General features: G+C 40.7%; 1 protein-coding gene across 8 annotated transcripts in view; it reads left to right on the plus strand.

Moving 5' to 3' along the window:
• Window positions 1–21,115, plus strand: part of lcor (ligand dependent nuclear receptor corepressor) — a 68,339-nt gene extending 47,224 nt beyond the window's left edge. For all 8 annotated transcript variants that reach the window (XM_048608789.1, XM_048608790.1, XM_048608791.1 and 5 more), the window contains one exon: window positions 18,818–21,115. In XM_048608789.1, the coding sequence (XP_048464746.1) occupies window positions 18,818–19,775 (958 nt within the window). In that variant the 3' untranslated portion in view covers window positions 19,776–21,115. The remainder of the gene's footprint in view (window positions 1–18,817) is intronic.

Consider the following 21,115-nt stretch of genomic DNA (forward strand, 5'->3'; position numbering starts at 1 on the left):
CACATCAGGATTATTGTGCACAGTTTTGACCGCTTTACCCAAGAAAGGATATATTTCCATGAAGGGAACGGTCACCAGAATGATTCCGAGAATGGCAGGATTGTCATTTGATCGAGACGCGTATTCACTGAAGTTTAGAAAAATAAGAGGTGTCTCATTTGAAACGCACAAAATTCTGACATGGCTGAAAAAATTGGTTACAGGAATGATGTTTCCCTTTTTGGGGTGAGAGGGAGTCGATCTAGAACAAGGGGTCGCAGTCTCCGGATATGAGGCAAGCCATTTAGGAATGACATGAGAATTTTTTCCACTTAATGAACCTGTGGATTTTTCCACCACAAAGCTGTGGTAACCGAGGCACTGAATATATTTAAGAAATAGTTTGATTTCTAGGCATTTGAGGCCATGAGCTGCCTGCAGATAGAGCGGGAGTATGAGTTAGAGGATCAGCCATGATCGTATTTAATTGCAGAGCAGACTCAATGGGTGAGTGAACCCTTCTTCATTTAATTATATGTAAATAAACAAACAGTGAAAAAACTGTTCAAAGAAACAAAAGATTATTTCAAGGTAATGTAGGTGTCTATCAAACAAAGTTTCCACCTCCCTTCAGCTGTATAAATATTGATTGCTGATATCTAAGTTGATTATTCATTCTTGGGTTCATTACCTGTGCTGCGATAATTGGTAGATATACGTTTGGAGGTGGGAATCTTGGAATTGTTTGCCATGCACAATAGTGAGTTAGCCTGACATGCTGAAAATGGGACCAAATGTTTAGTTTTAACTTTTTAAAAGTTCTTTTTTTTTTAAAAAAAAAACGCTGTAATGCAGCATTTCACATGAAAAATGAAGGAGATATGCCACTGTGATACCAGTAATGGTTTTCTTTTTAATTGCCTACATTTTTGGACTGATTGTGATTGCCTGCTCTCTTTCTTTTTACAGTTTTACTAAAAGACAGGAAATATTCATTGGCAATTTTTAAAATATATATATTAGGAGACTTCACTCAAACTGTTTGCACCTGATTGTTTCCTGAATGTAGTAGACAAGTTGGCCATGTAGAACAGCACTTGGTAACAGATACTTAAACAAAATGTTTCATTAAAATTCTATTTTTTTAAATTGATGTTGCAAATGAAGATTTGTAGGCAAGTAAATGAGAAATTAAATGGAAGGGCAGTCGGCCTCTTCAGTTAGACATTGTGTAAGTATTGAATGGCATGGAGATCTACAAATGTCCTGGCTAAGATTTCTCTAAAAAGCAATATTAAAATGTTATTCTAGCCATTCACCATATTGCTCCCTGTGAGTGTTTCCATGTGACAACAATGTTGTACTTGCTTATGTTATAATATTATGGAAAATGCTTCAGAATTTGTTGACTTGTAAGGCAGTAAATTAATGCAAGTATGAATTGTTGCTTTTATTAGCTAGTTATTGATTTGAATTCCCACCTTTTAATATGTAGCAGCAGTTCATTATGTTGCTATTATTTTAAAGTTTCAGTGCCCCAGGCAAAAACATATAATATTGAAACATATATATGCTTACAAACATGAGTTAACTGAGAGATATTTGTTTTTACTGTGAATTAATTTCATTGTAAACTAAGTGTATTTCAATAATAATATAACAAAACTTAGGTAGAGAACTTCTTGCAATTACTAAGGACCAGAATAATTAACTAGCACAGGCATTTGTGTCCACTTATTGTATATGAATCTAAGCAAATGCAACTATTCAGTAAAATAAAAATGCAGTAAGAATCATGATTAATTACAAAACAGGAGGAGGCTGTTTGGCCCATTGTATCTGTGCCAATTTTTCTGAGAGCAACGCTGCTAGTATTTTCTTTCATTGGTGATGTTGTCAAGGAAAATCTTGCCCATCCATTATTGCTGTTGAATTGATTGGCTGGCTAAACCATTTCAGAAGGCTGTTCAGAGTCAATCACATAGCTATGGATCTGAAGTTACATGTTGGCCAGACCAAATAAGGAAGGCACATTTTCTTCCCTACAAGGATCAAAGGTTATGGGAAGAAAGCAAGAACAGGGTACTAAGTTGGATGATCAGCTATGATCATACTGAATGGTGGAGCAGACTTGACTGACCTACTCCTGTTCTTATATTCTGTTTGAGGGAGATGGGGGAAAATGGTGACGTAGTGGTTATGATACTGGACTGGCACTTGGGGAGCTGGATGGGTCTTTACAGCAATTATTTGAGGTTGTCATTGTCATCATTATTAAAGTTAGTTGTCAATTCCTGATCTGTTAATTGAATTTAAATTCAATCAGCTGCCATTGTGAAATTTGAACCTGGTTCCTTGGAACATTAGCTGCTGAATTGCCAGGCCACTGTCATAACCATTATGTCATTATTTTCCCCTATCTCACTAATAGAAACATAGAATATAGGAGCAGGAGTAAGCCAGTGAAGTTTGATCCGCCATTCAATATGATCATGCTGATCATTCCAACTCAGTTCCCTGCTGCCACTTTCTTCCAATATCCTTTGATCTCTTTAGTCCCAAGAAAAATGCCTACATCTTTCATGAAAGTCTTTAATGTTTTGGCCTCAACATTTTCCTGCGGCAGAGAAGGCTACAGGCTAACCACTCTGGGTGAAGGAATTTCTCCTCATCTCTGTTCGAAAAGGTCTACCCCTTGTGCTTAGACCATGACCCTTGGCCTGGACACCCTGTTCATTGAGAACTTCTTTCCTGTATCTATCATGTCTACTTCTGCTGGAATCTTATAGGTTTCTGAGAGATCCTCCCCTCGTTCTTCTAAACTCCAGTGAAATTGTCCTAATTGATCCAGTCTCTACCTATACATCAGTCCTGTCAGCCCATGTATCAGCCTGATAAATGTTTCTTGCACTCCCTTAATAGCTAGGACATCTCTTCTCATATAAAGAGACCAAAACTGCGTATGGTACTCCAGGTGTGGTCTTACCAATGCCTTGTGCAGTTGCAGCAAGAGATTCCTGCTCCTGTATGCTAATCCTCTTGCTATGAAGGCCACATGATTTGCTACCTTCATTGCCTGCTGCACCTACAGGCTTACTTTCAGCAACTGGTGCACTAAGACACCCAGGTCTCATTGCACCTCCCCTTTGTAAATCTATCACCATTCAGATAATCTGTCTGCCTGCTTTTGCTACTAAAGTTGTTAATCTCACATTTATCCACACAATATTGCATCTGCCATGTGTTTGTCCACCTACTTATCTAAATTGCGGTGAAACTTCTTTGTCTCCTCCTTACAGCATATACTCCCACCTGGCTTTTTGTCATCTACATACTTAGAGATACGACATGTAGTTTCCTCACCATAATCTTTAATGTGTATTGTGAATAGCTCAGGTCCAAGCACTGATCCCTGTGTGGTACCTCATCAGTCACTGCCTGCAACTTCAGAAAAAGACCCATTATTACTACTTTGAGAATTGGTTGGCAGACAGGAAATAATCTATTTCATTGTCATAGAATCCCTACAGTCTGGAAACAGGCCATTTAGCCCAGCAAGTCCACATCGACTCTCCGAAGAGCATCCCACCCAGGCTCAAACCATACCCTATCCCTGTAACCCTGCATTTATCATGGCTAATCCACCTAACCTACACATCCCTGGACACTATGGGCAATTTAGCATGGCCAATCCACCTAGCCTGCACATCTTTGGACTGTGGGAGGAAACCAGAGCACCCAGAGGAAACCCACGCAAACACGGAGAATGTGCAAACTCCACACACACAGTCGCCCGGGCTGGAATCAAACCCGGCACTGTGAGGCAGCAGTGCTAACCACTAAGCCATGATGCTGCCCCAGTACATGACCTCCAAATCCATGCACTTTAATTTTACATGCTAATCTCCGACATCAGACCTTATCAAAGACTTCTGAAAATCCAAGTAAACTACATCATCATTTCCTTAATTTAAATTCAGGATCTGAGTTTCAGAAATCTCCCTCCTTCCTAAATGAAGAATTCTACCCCATTGTGGTCACTTTTTTCCCCAAAGGCCTGCACACAACTAGATTATCTATCATTCCTTCCTCATTACACAATAGCCAGTCAAGGATGGCCTTTGGTTGGTTCCTCAGTGTATTAATCTGTAAAACTATCCTGCTTCAGGCTCCCTTGGCTTATGTAGTACTGCAAATATTTTCTCAAGATGATTATCCAATTCCTCTTTGAAAAGACTCGTTGTGTTGTCATTTCTTTTCATTGCCAATCACGTTAAATCTCTGTCCTCTGGTTTATAATCCTTCCGACAGTGCATACAGTTTCTCCTTAATATTCTGTTCGGACCCCTTATGATTTTGAAAACCTTTCTGAAATCTCCTTTTCATCTTCTGTAAGAACAGAAATCCCAGCTTCTCCAATCTATTCATATACATTAAGTATTACACGTCCGGAACCATGCTCATCAATCTTTAGTTTAGAACGTAGAACGGTATAGCACAGTACAGGCCCTTCGGCCCACGATGTTGTGCCGAACTTTTACCCTAATCCTAAGGTCTATCTAACCTCCACCTGCCTTATACTATCATCCATATGCCTATCTAATAGCCGCTTAAATGCCCCTAATGAGGCCGACTCCACTACCCTCTCCGGCAATGCATTCCATGCTCCGACCACTTTCTGAGTAAAGAACCTACCTCTGACATCTCCCCTATATCTACCTCCACTCACTTTAAAACTATGCCCCCTCGTAATAGCTACCTCCACCCTAGGAAAAAGTCTCTGGCTGTCCCCTCTATCTATATCTCTGATCGTTTTGTGCACCTCTATCACGTCACCTCTCATCCTTCGTCGTTCTAAAGAGAAAAGCCCTAGCGCTCTCAACCTTTCCTCGTAAGACCTTCCCTCCATTCTTGGCAACATTCTGGTAAATCTCCTCTGCACCTTTTCCAACGCTTCCACATCTTTCCTGTAATGAGGCGACCAGAACTGGACACAATACTCCAGATGTGGCCGAACCAGGCTTTTGTATAGCTGGAGCATAACTTCACGGCTCTTGAACTCAATCCCTCTCTTAATGAAAGCTAACACACCATACACCTTCTTAACAACTCTATCTACCTGGGTGGCAACTGTCAGGGAACTGTGGACGTGAACCCCAAGATCCCTCTGCTCCTCCACACTGCCAAGAATCTTTCCCTTAACCCTGTATTCTGCTTTCAAGTTTGTCTTTCCAAAATGAATCACCTCACACTTTTCACGGTTAAACTCTATCTGCCACTTCTCAGCCCAGCTCTGCATCCTATCAATGTCGCTTAGTAACCTAGAACAGCCCTCCGCACCTCCACAACTCAACCCACCTTTGTATTGTCCGCGAACTTACTAATCCACCCTTCCACTCTTCATCCAAATCATTTACAAAACTCACAAATAGAAGAGGACCCAGAACAGATCCTTGTGGTACACCACTCGTAACTGAGCACCATGTTGAATATTTTCTGTCCACTACCACCCTTTGTGTCTTCTAAGGATCAGCCAATTCTGAATCCAATCTGCCACATTTCCCCCTATCCCATGCCTGCTTATCTTCTGCATGAGCCTACCATGGGCGACCTTATCAAACGCCTTACTTAAATCCATGTATACCACATCCACTGCTCTACCTTCATCCACGTGTTTGGCCACCTCTTCAAAGAATTCACTAAGGTTTGTGAGACATGATCTACCCCTCACAAATCCATGCTGACTATGACAAATCAAACTGTGCCTTTCCAAGTGATCATATGTCCTATCTCTCAAGGCTCTTTCCAATAATTTGCCCACCACCGACGTAAGACTAACTGGCCTGTGATTTCCGGGGTTATCCCTATTCCCTTTTTTGAACAAGGGAATGGCGTTTGCCTCTCTCCAATCTTCTGGCACTATACCCGTGGATAGTGAGGACGAAAAGATCATCGCCAAAGGCCCTGCGATTTCTTCACTCGCTTCCCATAGAATCCTTGGATAAATCCCATCAGGCCTGGGGGACTTATCTATCTTCAAGTTCCTCAAAATTCCTAGTACATCTTCCTTACTAACATCGATCTCCTCTAGCCTCCCAGCATGTTTCACACTGTCCTCCTCTATAACTAGGTCCCTTTCAGTTGTGAATACCGAAGAAAAGTATTCATTTAGGACCTCTCCTATCTCTTTAGGCTCCGTGCACAAATTCCCTTTACAATCCTTGATCGGCCCTACCCTTTCTCTGGTCATTCTCTTATTCCTCACGTACGTGTAAAAAGCCTTGGAGTTTTCCTTGATCCTATCTGCCAAGGTTTTCTCATGCCCCCTTATAGCTCTCCTCGGCCCTTTTCTTCAGCTCCTTCCTGGATAACTTGTATCCCTGTAGAGCCTTTTTTGTTCCTTGTTTCCTAAACCATATATAAGCATCCTTCTTCCTCTTAACCAGTCGTTTGACCTCTTGAGAACCAAGGCTCCCCCATTCGACCACATCTTCCCTGCCTGTTAGGGACAAACATAATCGAGCACACACGTGTGCATTCCTTAAACAATCTCCACATTTCAATAGTGCTCTTCCCTGACAGCATCTGTTCCCATTTTATGTTACCCAGTTCATGCCTAACAGAATTGTAATTACCCTTATGATTGCTACTGCCATAATGCTCTCCTACCAACTGGTCTAACACTTGGCCCGGTTCATTGCCAAGCACCAAATCCAAAGTGGCCTTTCCTTGTGTTGGTCTATCTACGTACTGTGTCCGGAATCCTTCCTGAACACACTGGACAAAATCCGCTCCATCTAAACTATTACAACTAAAAACTTTCCAATCAATATTTGGAAAGTTGAAGTCACCCATGACTACAACCCTGTGACTTCTGCACCTTTCCAGTATCTGCCTCCCAATCTTCTGCTCCACTTCTCTGCAACTATTAGGGGGGTCTGTAAAAAACCCCCAACAAAGTGACTGCTCCTTTCTTTTTCCTGAGCTCAACCCAAACTGACTCTGTAGACATATCATTCTCGAACTCTTTCAGTAGCTGCTATCCTAGCCCTGACTAGCAATGCCACTCCCCTGCTTCTTTTTCCACCCTCCCGATTTCTTTTAAAGCATCTAAATCCCGGAACTTCCAACTACCATTTCTGTCCCTGAGTTACCCAAGTTTCTGTAATGGCCACAACACCGTTGTTCCAAGTACTGCCCATGCTCTAACTTCATCCGCCTTATTTCTGATACTTCTAGCGTTGAAGTATACACACCTCAAACCACCTCCGTGTGTACAATTACGCTCCATCGACCGCATTTCTTTATTAACAACCTCACTCCCTGTTGTGTCTTTTGGAAGGCTGAATACCTCATCCTCTGAATTACAAATCAGATTCGCCACCCCCTGCCAATCTAGTTTGAACCATCCCGTATAGCTTGAGCAAATCTCCCTCCCAGGATGTTTGTGCCCTTCCGGTTCAGGTGCAACCCGTCCTTACTGTACAGGTCCCACCTTCCCCAGAATGTGCTCCAATTATCCACATAGTGGAAGCCCTCCCTCCTACACCAGCCCTGTAGCCACATGTTTAGCTGCACTCTCTCCCTATTTCTTACCTCGTTATCACGTGGCACTGGTAGTCATCCAGAGATAACTACCCTGTTTATCCCGGACTTCAGTTTCCAACCTAACTCCCTGTACTCGTTTTTCATATTCTCAGTCCTTTTTCTACCTGTCATTGGTACCGATGTGTACCATGACTGGTCACCTTCCCCCTTAAGGATCCTGAAGACATGATCCGAGACGTCACGGACTCTGGCACCCGGGAAGCAACATACCATCCGTTCATCTCGTTCGCGTCCACAGAACCATCTGTCTGTGCCTCTTATTGAATCCCCCACTACAATTGCTCTCCTATTCTTCCCCCCTTCCCTTCTGTGCCACAGGGCCAGGCTCAGTGCCAGAGACCTGTCGGCTATGGCCTTCCCCTGGTAGGTTGTCCCCCCACAACCGTATCAAAAACGGTATGCTTATTATCGAGGGGAACGGCCACAGGGGATCCCAGCACTGTCTCCCTATTCCCTTTCCCCTTCCTGACAGTTACCCAGCTACCTTTTTCCTGTACCTTGGGTGTGACCACCTCCTTATAACTCGTCTCTATCACTGTCAGCATCCCGAATGATCCGGAGTTCATCCAGCTCCAGCTCCAGTTCCTTAATGCGGTTTGTGAGGAGCTGGAGTTGGGTGCACTTCCCGCAGGTGAAGTCAGAGGGACACCAGCAGTGAGCCTTACCTCCCACATCCTGCAAGAAGAGCATGCAACTGACCTAGCTTCCATTCCCTCTACTCCAGATTTCCAGAAGAATAAAACATAAAGCCTTACCTTACCAACCCTCCACGCAGTCTTTTTTTGTTGGTTAGAGGAGGAGGAGGATGGGTGGGAGACACTACATGTGTAGTGTTTCGGGTTTAGTCAATGCCTGAATCTATTATTTCCTTCCTGGCTTGCGTTCTCTTCACACACCCACTGCTCCAAACAAGAAGGCCGCTGCTGCATGAGGTAAGTTTTTATAAGGTTAAAAAAAACCTTACCTTCCTGTTGGCACCTGGCTCGCGCTCCTGCTGCTCCACTTCTGGTGCTTTTATATACTTCCCAAAGTTTGCTGCCCAGAATTGGCTATTCAATCCATTTGAGGTTGAACCAGTGTCTTTTAAATGTTCATCATAACTTCCTTGCTTTTGTACCCTACATTTCTTTTTAGGTAGTATTCTGTATGCATTCATCACCTTTTTATCAATTTCCTTGCTACCTTCAATGATTGACACACATGTAACCCCACGTCCATCTACTTCACCCCCTTTAGAAGTCTGTCTCTTAGTTTAAGTTGTCTTTTCTCATTCTTCTTACTGAAATATATCATTTCACCCAGCTCTGCATTAAATGTCATCTGCCAAATGCCTGCTAATTTTACTCACTTGTCTATGTCCTCTTGAAGCCCATTGCTGTCGTTTTCACAGTTTCTGATACTTTTTGGTTTTGTCATATCCAAAAATTTAAATGCTCTAACTGCCATTTGAATTCACGTTACTAGATCATGAATCTAAACTTCTGTATTTCTAGCCAAAACATAATGACTATGGTATCCTATCCTGTATATACAAAGCATGAACTTTGTATATTTTACATGAAGAAATTTGGGAATATAAATTAGGAAATAGGATTTTAAAAAGTATTTAAAAACTATACTACCTCCTCAAAAATATATCCTGAAGCTGTATTGTTAAAAGTGCCAAAATGTTTTTTTGCTAAACCCCTTAATACAGTTCAGGATTACACATCTAGTACATATTTTCTGAAATTATTATCCACACTGTGTAGCACTGTGCATGTATAATTTTGGTCTAATAAAGCTGTCTTTTAGTATGGTACAGTTTTGTACAAGAGCTGGCTGTATTTTTTTAGCAGAGCGTAAGAGACTTCCTCAAACTGATCAACAGAACTTTCAGTTCTGGACGTTGCTTATCTTGTAATTTATAATGGAAATAGTTTTTATATTTTAATTTTGAGGGAGTCGAATCCATTGTTCATACTGTCAGTCAATGTTTCATAATCAAGGGCATTTTTAACTAATCAACTGTAAGGAAATTGACTGAATTGGCGACAGTGCTGGTTTTACATCTGCTCAATTTTACTCTCCACTAAAGTTAACAATGTTAGTTTGGCAGTTGTAAAATGGCCATTTCACCTTATCCATGGACAAAAAAAATTTGCTCAATTAAAGGTAGGTCTTAATCCATTATTGAAGTAAGGAAAATTCATTTAACAGTGTAACTAAGAGATGCTAACTCCTATTGAAGATCTTAAATGGAAATGTGAAATAATGCACTATGAAAGCATCTGTAATGGCATAGTGTTTGTCAAAAGAACCTCTGGTTGCATTTACCTTCTTGTTTCTTTGTTCTGATTTATTTATACAAAGAACAGTATAGCACAGGAACAGACCCGTTGGCCCACCAAGCCTGTGCAGACACATGACACCTTTGAGGCAAAAGATTTTTCGTTTAATGTGGTCTACATCCTTTTAATCCCTGCCTATTCATGTATGTGTCAAGATATCTCTGAAACGTTTCTATTGTATCTGCTTTATCACCTCCTCTGGCAGTGCATTACAGGCACTTATCACCCTCTGTGTATTTAAAAAAAACATGCTGCTTACATCTCCTTTTAAACTTTACATCCCCTTTATTACTTTAAACGTATAATCCCCTGGTAATTGACATTCCTACCCTGGGAAAAAGAATCTGACTATCCATTCTGTCTGTGCCTCTCATTATCTTATAAACTTTTATTGCCCCTCAGCCTCTGATGTTCACGTGAAAACAAACTAAGTTTGTCCAATCTCTCTTCATTATTAGTACCCTCTAAATCAGGCAACATCCTGGTAAACCTTTTCTGTAACCTTTCCAAACCCCCCTCATCTTTCTGGTTGTGTGGTGACCAGAACTCTACACAATATTCCAAATGTGGCCGAACTAAAGTTCTATACAGCTGCAACATGAGTTGCCAATTTTTATATTCCATACTCTAATTGATGAATGCAAGCATGCCATATGCCTTCTTGACCATCTCATCCACTTGTGTTGCTAGTTTCAGGGAACTATAGATCTGTAGATCCCTCTGTATATTGCTGATACAAAGGGATCTACCATTTACTGTATACTTCCATCCTGCCCTAGATTTCCCAAAATGCACCTTGCATTTGTCCAGACTAAATTCCATCTGCCATTTCTCCATCCTCGTCTCCAACCCATCTATCTCCAGTCTACTGTATCCTCTGGCAATCTTCCTCACCTATCTGCAGTACCCACAATCTTTGTGTCATCTGCACACTTCGTACTCAGGCCACCTACCTTGTCCTCCAAATCAGTTATAATATATTACAAACAACAGAAGTCTCGGCACTGACCCCTGCAGAACGCCACTGGTCACAGATGTCCAGTCAGAAAAGCACTCCTCCACCTCTGCAACTTGGTCTTCTCTGACCAAGCCAGTTCTGTGTCCATCTTAACAGCTCACCGTGGATCCCATGTGACTTCATCTTCTGTATCAGACTGTCATAAGGGATTTTTGTCAAAGGTCTTGCTAAAGTCTATGTAGACAACATTGCCCTGCCCCCACCAATCATCTTTTGTCACTGCCTCAAAAAACCTCAACCAAGTTTGTGAGACATGACCTCCTCCACCCAAAGCCATGCTGCTTACCACTAATAAGTCCATATTTCAATTTTATTTGTCACAGTCCAGGAGAAAAGAAGCTGTGATTTCCTAAGGTTTACATTTTGATGTGACATACCAGCACATATTCAATATTGTCTTTGGGATTTTACTGGTGGAGGTAATTTGTGATCTGTTAGAAACACCCTATTCATATCTAATTCTACTGACATTAGCTGGCATGTGAGCAAGCGTTTGAGCTGTGTCTCCAGAATGGTGGAACTAGTGCTTGTAATGGGAACAATTTATTTTAGGGTATTTAAAGCAAAACATGCTGGGAAATATCTAAACCATTTTAGTCTGTTTGATATTTAGTACTATCAATAAATAAACGCGGGTCAGTTCATCCCAGTTGGCTGGACGGTTGGTTTGTGAAGCAGTGTGGTTCAATTCCCATCACCAGCTGAGGTTACCATGAAGGACTGTCCTTCTCAACCTCTTCCCTTCCCTGAGCATGGTGGCCCTCAGGATAAATCACAAACAGTTGTCTCTCTTTAACGAGAGAGCAGCCCTTTGGCGACACAGGACAATCACTAATGCTATTACTAGATTTATTTAATATGTATGTTACTGGCAATCTAGTTATGCTCTATAACAGGTTGATCTGCTCACAATCTTCCTCTCCTTTACCTACTTTGCTTTCAGACTATCAATGGATTACTCTGGGATTTGAACTTTCTACTAATCATAGAATCATTGATAGAATCCCTACAGTGTGGAAACAGGTCCTTTGGCCCAACAAGTCCACACCGATACTCAGAGCATCCCACCCAGACCCATCCCCCTAATCTACACCTCCCTGAACACCACTACGGGCAATTTAGCATGGCCAATCCACCTAACCTGCTCATCTTTGGACTGTGGGAGGAAACCAGAGCACCCGGAGGAAACCCACACGGACTCGGGGAGAATGTGCAAACTCCACACAGACAGTCGCCCGAGGCTGGAATCAAACCCGGGTCCCTGGCGCTGTGAGGCAGCAGTGCTAACCACTGTTCATGATGATTCAAGCATTGCAATTTACAATGTCACATTTGTGCTAGGTTAGCTAGTTTTGTCATGATCCTAGCTGGACAAGTTAGATCTAAGAATTCATTAATTAATCATGTTTTTGTTCTATTTTAAAATGGTTGTCTTTTAGTAAAGCTTAAATACACCAGCTGCAAATTTAGTTTTAGCAATAAAACTGGAGTTAATTACACCAAAGAAACAGTAAATAAAACAAACCAAATCAAAATATGCAACAAATGAAAAACCCATCTATTCCCCAATATCGGAGATAGTAGGAATTGCAGATGCTTGGAGAATCTGAGATAACAAGGTGTAGAGCTGGATGAACACAGCAGGCCAAGCATAGGCCTGAAACGTCGGGATGCTGCTTGGCCTGCTGTGTTCATCCAGCTGTACACCTTGTTATCTCATATTCCCCAATATCACCAGTTTACAGCTACTGAAAAACCAGAGAATTCTCCCTTCCTTATGAAATGTATGTATTTGACTTGTCTAATTTTTCCTTTGTTCCTGTCCTGTGAGCTATGAAGTCTCTTCCTTGAATCCTCACATAGTTGAAATCTTAGACTTCTTAGCCTTGAATAACCAATGCAGATTATTAACCAAACACTCCTAGTCTAGACGTGTACACAACTGCACACTTTCACTGAGATAACTTGTCTCCTTAATTGCTCTGAATAATTGACTAACCTGATGTACAGCGCATGTTTCCTGTTGTGGGCCAATCAGGATCGTAATTTTAGGCTAAGACACAGTAAATTTAAAATAGAGATGAGGAATTATTTCTCTTAAAGGGTCATGAATCTGTAGAAGTCACAACTAATTGCCGTGGACACCAGGATGCTGAATAATTTAGGGAAGAGACAGTCAGGTTTTTAAATTAGTAATGAGTTAAAGGGGAGCAGGCAGGAAAGAGGAGTTAAGGCCAAGATGAGATCAGCCATGATTGTATTAAATGGCAGAACAGATTCAAGTGCCTGAATTGTATACTTCTGCTCCTAGTTCTTATGTTCTTGCTACAACTTTTAAGTGCTTTGATGAGACCACATCTGGACAACTGCCTATAATTTGTCAGTCTGCTAACAAAAAGGGGGCAATCACTTTGCTGAGGTATATTATGGACCCTCACAGTCAAGGGGACACAGTAAAACAGATATATAGGGAAATCTCAGAAAAGTGTAATAATAGTAGGGGATTTTGACTTCTTCAGCATTGACTGGTTAAGAGAGTTTGAAAGGCTTGGGAGGGGTGGAATTCTTACAATGTATCTGGGAGAGCTTTTCAAGCCAGCATGTATAAAATCCTAAAAGATGGGCAAGTGCTAGAACTAATTTTAGGGAATTGAGGCAGGCAAAGTGGTAGACGTGACAATGGGAGAGCATTTTGGTGATAGTGACCATAACTCAATAATATCTAAGGTAATAGTGGTTAAGGACAAAGATGGACCAGAAATAAAGATTCTAAATGGGGGGCAAGTCAAATTTTAAAATGGTGAGGGTCCGGACAAGTGGACTGGGAGTAGCTACTTGCAGGAAAACACACCTCAGAGCAGTGGAAGACATTGAATAGGTTAACAGTGACTGTGCAGGGCCAGTGTGCTCCTAGAAAGGTGGGACTCACAGGTGGAGAGAACCCTGAATGCCAAGGGATGTACAGGATTGCACAAGAAAAACAGAAGCATATGGGTAGATACCAAAGACGCAAAACAATGGATGTCCTTGAGCAGTACTGACAGTGCAGGGGATTGTTTAAAAATAAAATTAGGAGAGCAAAGAGGAGCCATTTTAAAAAAAAAAAAACACTGCTGCATTACATTAAGGAAAATCAAAAGACTTTTTTCAATTCACTCGTGTGACATGGGCATCACTGGCTGGCTAATATTTATTGCTTGTCCCCTGTTGCCCGTATGAAGGTAGTGGTAAGTTGCCTTCTTGAACCACTGCAGTGCATGTGCTATAAGTTGATCCACAATGCCCTTATGGAGGAAATTCCAGGATTTTGATCCAACTGCACCGGAGGAACGGTGATATATTTCCAAGTCTGGATGGTGAGTGACTTGGAAGGGAACTTGCAGGTAGTGGTGTTCTCATGTATCTGCTGCCCTTGCCTTTCTAGATGGAAGTGGTCATGGGTTTGGAAGGTGCTGTCTAAGGATCTTTGGTGAATTTCTGCAGTGCATCTTGTAGTTAGTTCACACTGCTGCTACTGTGCGTCAGTGGTGGAGGGAGTGGATGCTTGTAGATGTGATTCTCATCAAGCATGCTGCTTTGTACTACATGTGTCAAGCTTCTTGAGTGTTGTTGGAACTGCATCCATCCAGGCAAGTGAAGAGTATTCCATCACATTCCTGACTTGTGCCTTGTAGATGGTGGACAGGCTTTGGGGAGTCAGGAGATGAGTTCCTTGCCATAGAATTCCAAGTTTCTGACCGGCTCTTGTAGCCACTTTGTTTATATGGTGATTTCAGTGGAGTTCCTGGTCAATGGTAACATCCAGGATGTTGATAGGGGATTCAGTGATGGTAAAACATTGAATGTCAAGAAAAAGTAGTTAGATTGATCATCTCCAATAAGAGACATAGTTCTGAGAGGCATAGACATGGTAGATGGAGAGAAATTTTCCTGCTTAATAGAGGGATCAATAACTAGGGGGCATAATGTTAATGTAAGGAACAGGAGATTTAGAAGGGATTTGTGGAAACACTATTTTTTCACCCAGAGGGTTATGGATGTATCTGAAAGTCACCACCTGAAAGAATGGTAGAGGTGGGAACCCTCAAGACATTTTAGAACTATTTAGATGAGCTCTTGAAATGCCATAGCGATCAAGACTACAGGTAAAGTGCTGGAAACTGGGATTAGATTAGATAGCAGTTCGACTGGCACGTGTAATTTGTTGTGGCAGGAGTCTGGACAGAAAATGTAGAATTTTAATTTAAAATCTGTCGGATGTTTGAATTATATAGGCAGAACAAAGTAGAGAAGTTCACTTTTAAGCCTGACTAAAGCTCTGGCTAGATTACATTTCATGTACTGTCCTTATTTCTTGTTGCCTCAACACTAGGTCGACATTCCAGCATTGAGATAATAAAGCAGAGAAACCAGTGGGCTGTATCTAGCATGAGAGGTCCAAGTTATTGGGAAAACCTAGAACACCTAGTCCTTTTTAGTAATTAAAAGGAGTTGTCCAACTTTCTGGGAGTATGCAAAACATTGGCTTAAATCCTTTGATTAGCACCACAACCATTGCTTGTCACTATGATCAGTCTTAAACCTACCTACTTAGAAAATAAAAAGACTTCGGACTCATGATGCGGAAAAATACTCTTGGCGCAGGAATTGGTACAGCCCTGTTTTACAGCATTAGCTGCCATAAGTAACTTTGAATATCCAGAGTGAATGTTAGTGAAGGGGTAAGGGCTGAATGAGAAAATGGGCAGTGGGGTAGGCTGACAGCTGGGTGAAGTAGTAGGTGGAGAGAGGGTCAGGGCAATGGGTGCATCAGGAGGTAGTTGGATCAGGTCAAGAAGGGATGTCATGTCAAGCTAGTGAAATTAGGTTGGAGGGGTTAGGTCAGGTGATGGGAACTAGCCAGGTTGGGGCAGGGCTTTGGGTCAGGAATGTCAGTGAGTGTGTTTGCGGGATAATTTATACAGTTAGCTAGGAATTAGACTAGGATTTTCTGTCGAGCGCTTTCTGGGTAACAATCCAGGTTAGTATGTTGGAACATCTAGAATTTTTTTTTACTTCACTCACCGGATATGGGTGTTGCTGGCAAGGCCAACGTTTATTATCCATCCCTAATTGCCATTGAAATGTGATGACTTTTGTGAACTGCTGCAGTCTAGTCTACTACTCAGTTGAAGGTTCTTTTGGAAGGTCCTATGAAGCAGGGGAATTGCCTGTTTGAAATTAAAACATCCTGAACAATTATGCAATAATCCCACATTAAATTGTTACAGTAAGACTTGTAAAATGCATTTTGGACAGATGCAGTTGAGCTTTGTTGGAAGTTATGATCAGCAGGTGGAATAGACACCCAACTAGATCAGCAGAATTGAAGATTCTAGAATTGTATAAGAACCAATTGGATACTGTAGCAGGGGAAGTTTAGGTCACACCGGGTAGATGAAGTAAAATCGGCCTCGTCTGAGGGAGTATGTATTTTTGGAGATTTTAAAATAATCGTTGAAATGTTAAACTTGATGCCACGTTGAACTGATTGTTGGTCAGAGTTTAATGGGCCTCTTTGTTTTTGTTTATCAAAGTATAGAAACACTGAATGGTGAAACACGATATTCCTTAGTAAATTGATTTTATAACTGAAAAGAATGCAGCAACTCGGCTCTTTACTTATCTCCCTGAACTAAATCAAACCTGAACTCGTGAGGTATAAATTTTCTCTGTCAGTTGTTGGGAGCCAAAGCAAAAGTTCTCCTGTTGACCTTTCGAGCAAGACGACCTACAATTCAGCACAGGTTGGCACTCATAGGCTACAGATTATCCAGTGTAAGCAATCTCATACTGGACTGCTTTCTTACAGTAGTTACAAAATAGTGATCTTTACAATGTATCTAATATGTGCCTGAATGTCCAATCTAATAAGGTTCTTTTTTATCTCTATATGTCTGCAAAGACCCACTAAATAAGTATTTTGATATTTTTCCTTTCCACACATCTCACCTGCCATCAAGTTTGCATGCATAAGTCTTATCTGAGCATACATTTGTTGAGAAGATATCCCTGTTAATATTCTATAAATGATTTTTTTAATGGGCATGTGTGCAACTGATACAGTTTTGTGTTTCATTATAGAAATACTATTTTCTAGTATTAGTAGAATTTGTATCTGCCATCCAGATGTTGTTTTGAGCATATGATCGAAAACATTATCAGGTTACCAAGGGGAAAATTGTTTCAAAAATTATCAGGTGGAATTGGTGTAATAAAAGAATCAGATTGGGCAAGTGAAAAGTATTTGGCTTATGATCAGCAATTTGAAATGTTGCATTTAGATTTGATAAAGGTGTTTAAAATTCTAAAGGGCTTTTGCAAAATTAATAAGGAGAAGCCATTTTTAGTGGAAGGAAAGTCAGTAACCAAAGGATGTAGGTTTAAGGTATTCGCCGAAATAACCAGAGGGGAGATCAGTGTTTTCTCCTGCAGTGACTTATGAACAAAAATGTAATACTGAAAAGTTAGTGCAAGTAGAATCAGTATAATTTTCAAAAGGGTGTTGAATAACTGTTTGAAGAGGAAACAATCTGGAAGACTATGGGAAAAGATCAGGGCTATGGGATTAACGAGTTAACTCTTTCAAAGAGCTGGCATTGAACAATAGACCAACGGTCTTTATCTTTATATCATTTTACAGTTATCATGTGTAAGTAAATAAAAGCATGATTCCTAAAAGGCTCAATTATTTAAGGAGTTAAACAGCTGAACTGCATAAACAAATGAAATCCTAGAATAGTTCCTGGTCTGTGCTGATTAATCCTTTCTCTCCTGGATTGGAAGTACTGTTGCTACAATTGGCTTGAGGGAATGGATACAGTCAGGATTTACCTTCCAGGTAGCTATTCAATGGCCATTGAAAGAAAATGTGTCGATGTGGATGAGGAGAAGAATGAACAGAAGTATAAACTATTGAATCTTAGAAATCAATAGCCCATTTGGTCGATGGTGCCTGTGCCAGATTTTTGAAAGAAGAATTCAATTAGCTATACCTGCCTGATCTTTCCCTATAGTTGTGAAATTGTATCCTTTCCAAGGATATGTGAAAAGATTGCCTTTTGCTGTTCAGGCCCTTGGTTGAAATATGAAGAGTGACTGCTTGGGCAAGTACCAGAGGGTCCTTGGCACTCAGAACTGGAGCCTCGTGTAAGTTAGAGGCTTCAGGAGTAAATGAAGGGAGGGAAGAAAAACAAGATTTGCAGGAAGTAAAATGTGATGCCAATGTAAAAAGTAAACTGACCAGATATATAAATTATTGGGAGCATTCCTATTTTGACTTCATAAGACTTGCATATTTTGTTTCGTTAAGGTGATATTTATTAGGTCATTTCTACACTTTTGTGAAAGTGTGGCTTGCACAAATGTCTGATATTTTAAGATATAGCATTGAATGTTTAATTTTCCATCATTTGGCTGACTCTTTTATTACTTGTTTAGAGGTAACGTCACATTTGTCATACTAAAATTAATCCTGTATTGTAGAGTGTCAACATATGTTAAGCTGTAATGTGCAATAAAGCTACTGTTTCAGAAATTTGTGCACCCTTTTTAAAAATAACTTCCCTTACCGCTGTATTTAGTTTTATTTTGAGGGAGCTTTGATTGCAATGCCTCAGTTTGTGCTATTTCAAACTGTTGGTGAATATTTTCTAACAATTTTATAAATAATTATTCAAACAAAAAAAAATTAAATTTGATGCAGTTGCTGAGATTGTTAAATTCTATAGAGTCACAAAGTGATGTTACCCAAGCAAGGTCTTCTAATAAAGGAGTGATCCCATCGATTCCTTCCTGCCTGTGCAAGTCCTGCTCACCTGAGTTTCCTTCCATCCAATCCTAGGCGTCCTGTGAGAGCTGGCCAACAGCAATTGGATGGCGAATCGCAAAGTCTTGAAGGGGCACTTCCAAAGTCACTAAGAAGCATACAGAATGTGACGCAGGGTGATTATGGATCTTCTGTTATTCTGAAAATCCCAGCAACTCGATCATCTCAGAAGAATGAGGAACCACTAAGCAGGAGTGAGCCATCTTCTATACCCAATCTTGGACCAATATCTCAGCACCGTGGACAGCACTTAGTACTAGCCAGGGAGGCCCCCTGGGCCAAACCACATTATGAATTTAATTTGCAACATGTAAAATTCAGGGGAAATGATACATCTTCAGATACCAAGGAACTTGCTTTACATCAGGTTACATTCCAGAGAGGATCAGTTCAGACAAAACATGGGAAGAAAGACCAAGGCTATTCCACTTCAGTGGATTTGAAGATTCCACAGGTTCGGGGAATGGATCTTTCTTGTGAAACCAGTGTCACAAATCATTATAACTGTAGCCCGTTGCTCATGAATTCACAGATTGAAAGTGCACTGCACAGAAAACTCAGAGTGATCCTTCCAAAGCAGAATTTGTGGCACAGGAAAGGGGTCATGAGCTTGGCTGATAAAGGTCATGATTCTTGGGGCTCCGATGCAGAGCAGCCAACCTCCAGTAAACAGCCGGCCACATCTGACCAAGAGGGTGACTTGAAGCAACCCAGAAAGAAGCGAGGACGCTACCGACAGTACAACAGTGAAATCCTTGAAGAAGCTATCACTGTGGTGATGAATGGCAAGATGAGTGTCTCAAAAGCCCAGAGTACCTATGGAATCCCTCACAGTACCCTGGAGTACAAAGTGAAAGAGAGGCTGGGTACTTTGAAAAACCCGCCAAAGAAAAAGCTGAAACTCCTCCCTCCAGAACCCCAGGAATTAGAAGATGAGCTGGAACACAGTTCTAGTAATTCAAAGGTTGAGTAGGGCTTGTGTTGGTGCTAGTACTTTTTGATATCTGGGTGAGCAGTAGCATAGCAAACAAACGGTTTGAAATGACACCATGGCGGCACAGGGTGGAGGTAGGTTGGGAATAAAGGGAAATCTTTGTTACTGAAAATTCTAATTAATATTTGTTTACAACAAGCCAACATAACAGCAGTACCAAAACAAACCAAAGTACTGAGCATTTTGAAGATACAAAAATATCACCAGAAAATGCTGGTAATACAAAGTTCTAATACAAAGTCAGCATCTTGAAACATAAACTCCGATTCTCTCCACATGTGACACCTTATCTGCAAAGTGTTTCAAGCATTTTCTGTACCCCTTACAAAGTAGTACTGTTCTGGTCCAGCCATAAAGGCTGGAAGAAATCTCTTTGTAAATGCTCTTTGAATCTTTGTTTTTGTTTTCAATGAAGTCTGTACTGAACAAGTGTCCGTTTCTGAAGCACTATAAATTAGCAGTACCAAAGTGAATAGCACTCATGAAAGGATCAGCAATCGACATTTTACACAGTTTTCTGTAAAAGAGAATTGAGAAATTGAATATCAGTGACTTATACTTCAGACCAGGCATTGTTCATGCCATTCATATTTAATACTCTCCACTACTTTAAGAAATACATTCAGAATGAAATTGCTAGGTAATATACTCACACGGGGACTGTATTAATTTTTCTTTTTAAAAAAAAATTAAAATAAATCGCCCAAGCTATTGCCCCTTTTAATTTTACTTTCGTATTTAGTCAATTAAACAAATAGAATTGTTTTAAAAAATTAAATATGGGGAATTTGCTTTCCACTAGACATTAAAAAAAACTAAAGTCTTTAATATCTGTATTTAAATTGTGCAATAAACGCAAAAGTATGGTCCAGTTTTGTTGGATGGACTTGAATTGGCTGCGGGATTTTATAAACTGGAGTCCGGAGGAAAAATTGTCTTATACTCGCGCTGGCATTGCAAGGCTTCTATAATACTTTAGTTCGCCCAACCCAAGAATGTTTTTTTCTCAATCCTTTAGAAGGGGATATCTGTAATCTGTTTCCTTGCTTATCTTTTGAGCTGAGTGTTTGCTGGTGCGAAACCTAATTAGAGGCGGCAAGGGAGCAGAAAATGTATCCGTGAATAATGTATGATGGTGTTATTTTGGTACATTTTCAGCACTGCAATTGTTGCATATGATTTCTGATAATTACTGACATTTTTCGGTAACTTGTATGTCAATGTCTATCTTTAATCTTCTCCGATGTAATTAAAATTAAACAGGCGCATGCTGAGGCCTTCTAACGCTAAAACTGCAGATTGACAATTGTAGTAACCAA

The sequence above is a fragment of the Rhincodon typus genome, chromosome 20 (genome assembly GCF_021869965.1).
Source record: "Rhincodon typus isolate 14 chromosome 20, sRhiTyp1.1, whole genome shotgun sequence".
Taxonomy (NCBI): Eukaryota; Metazoa; Chordata; class Chondrichthyes; order Orectolobiformes; family Rhincodontidae; genus Rhincodon; species Rhincodon typus.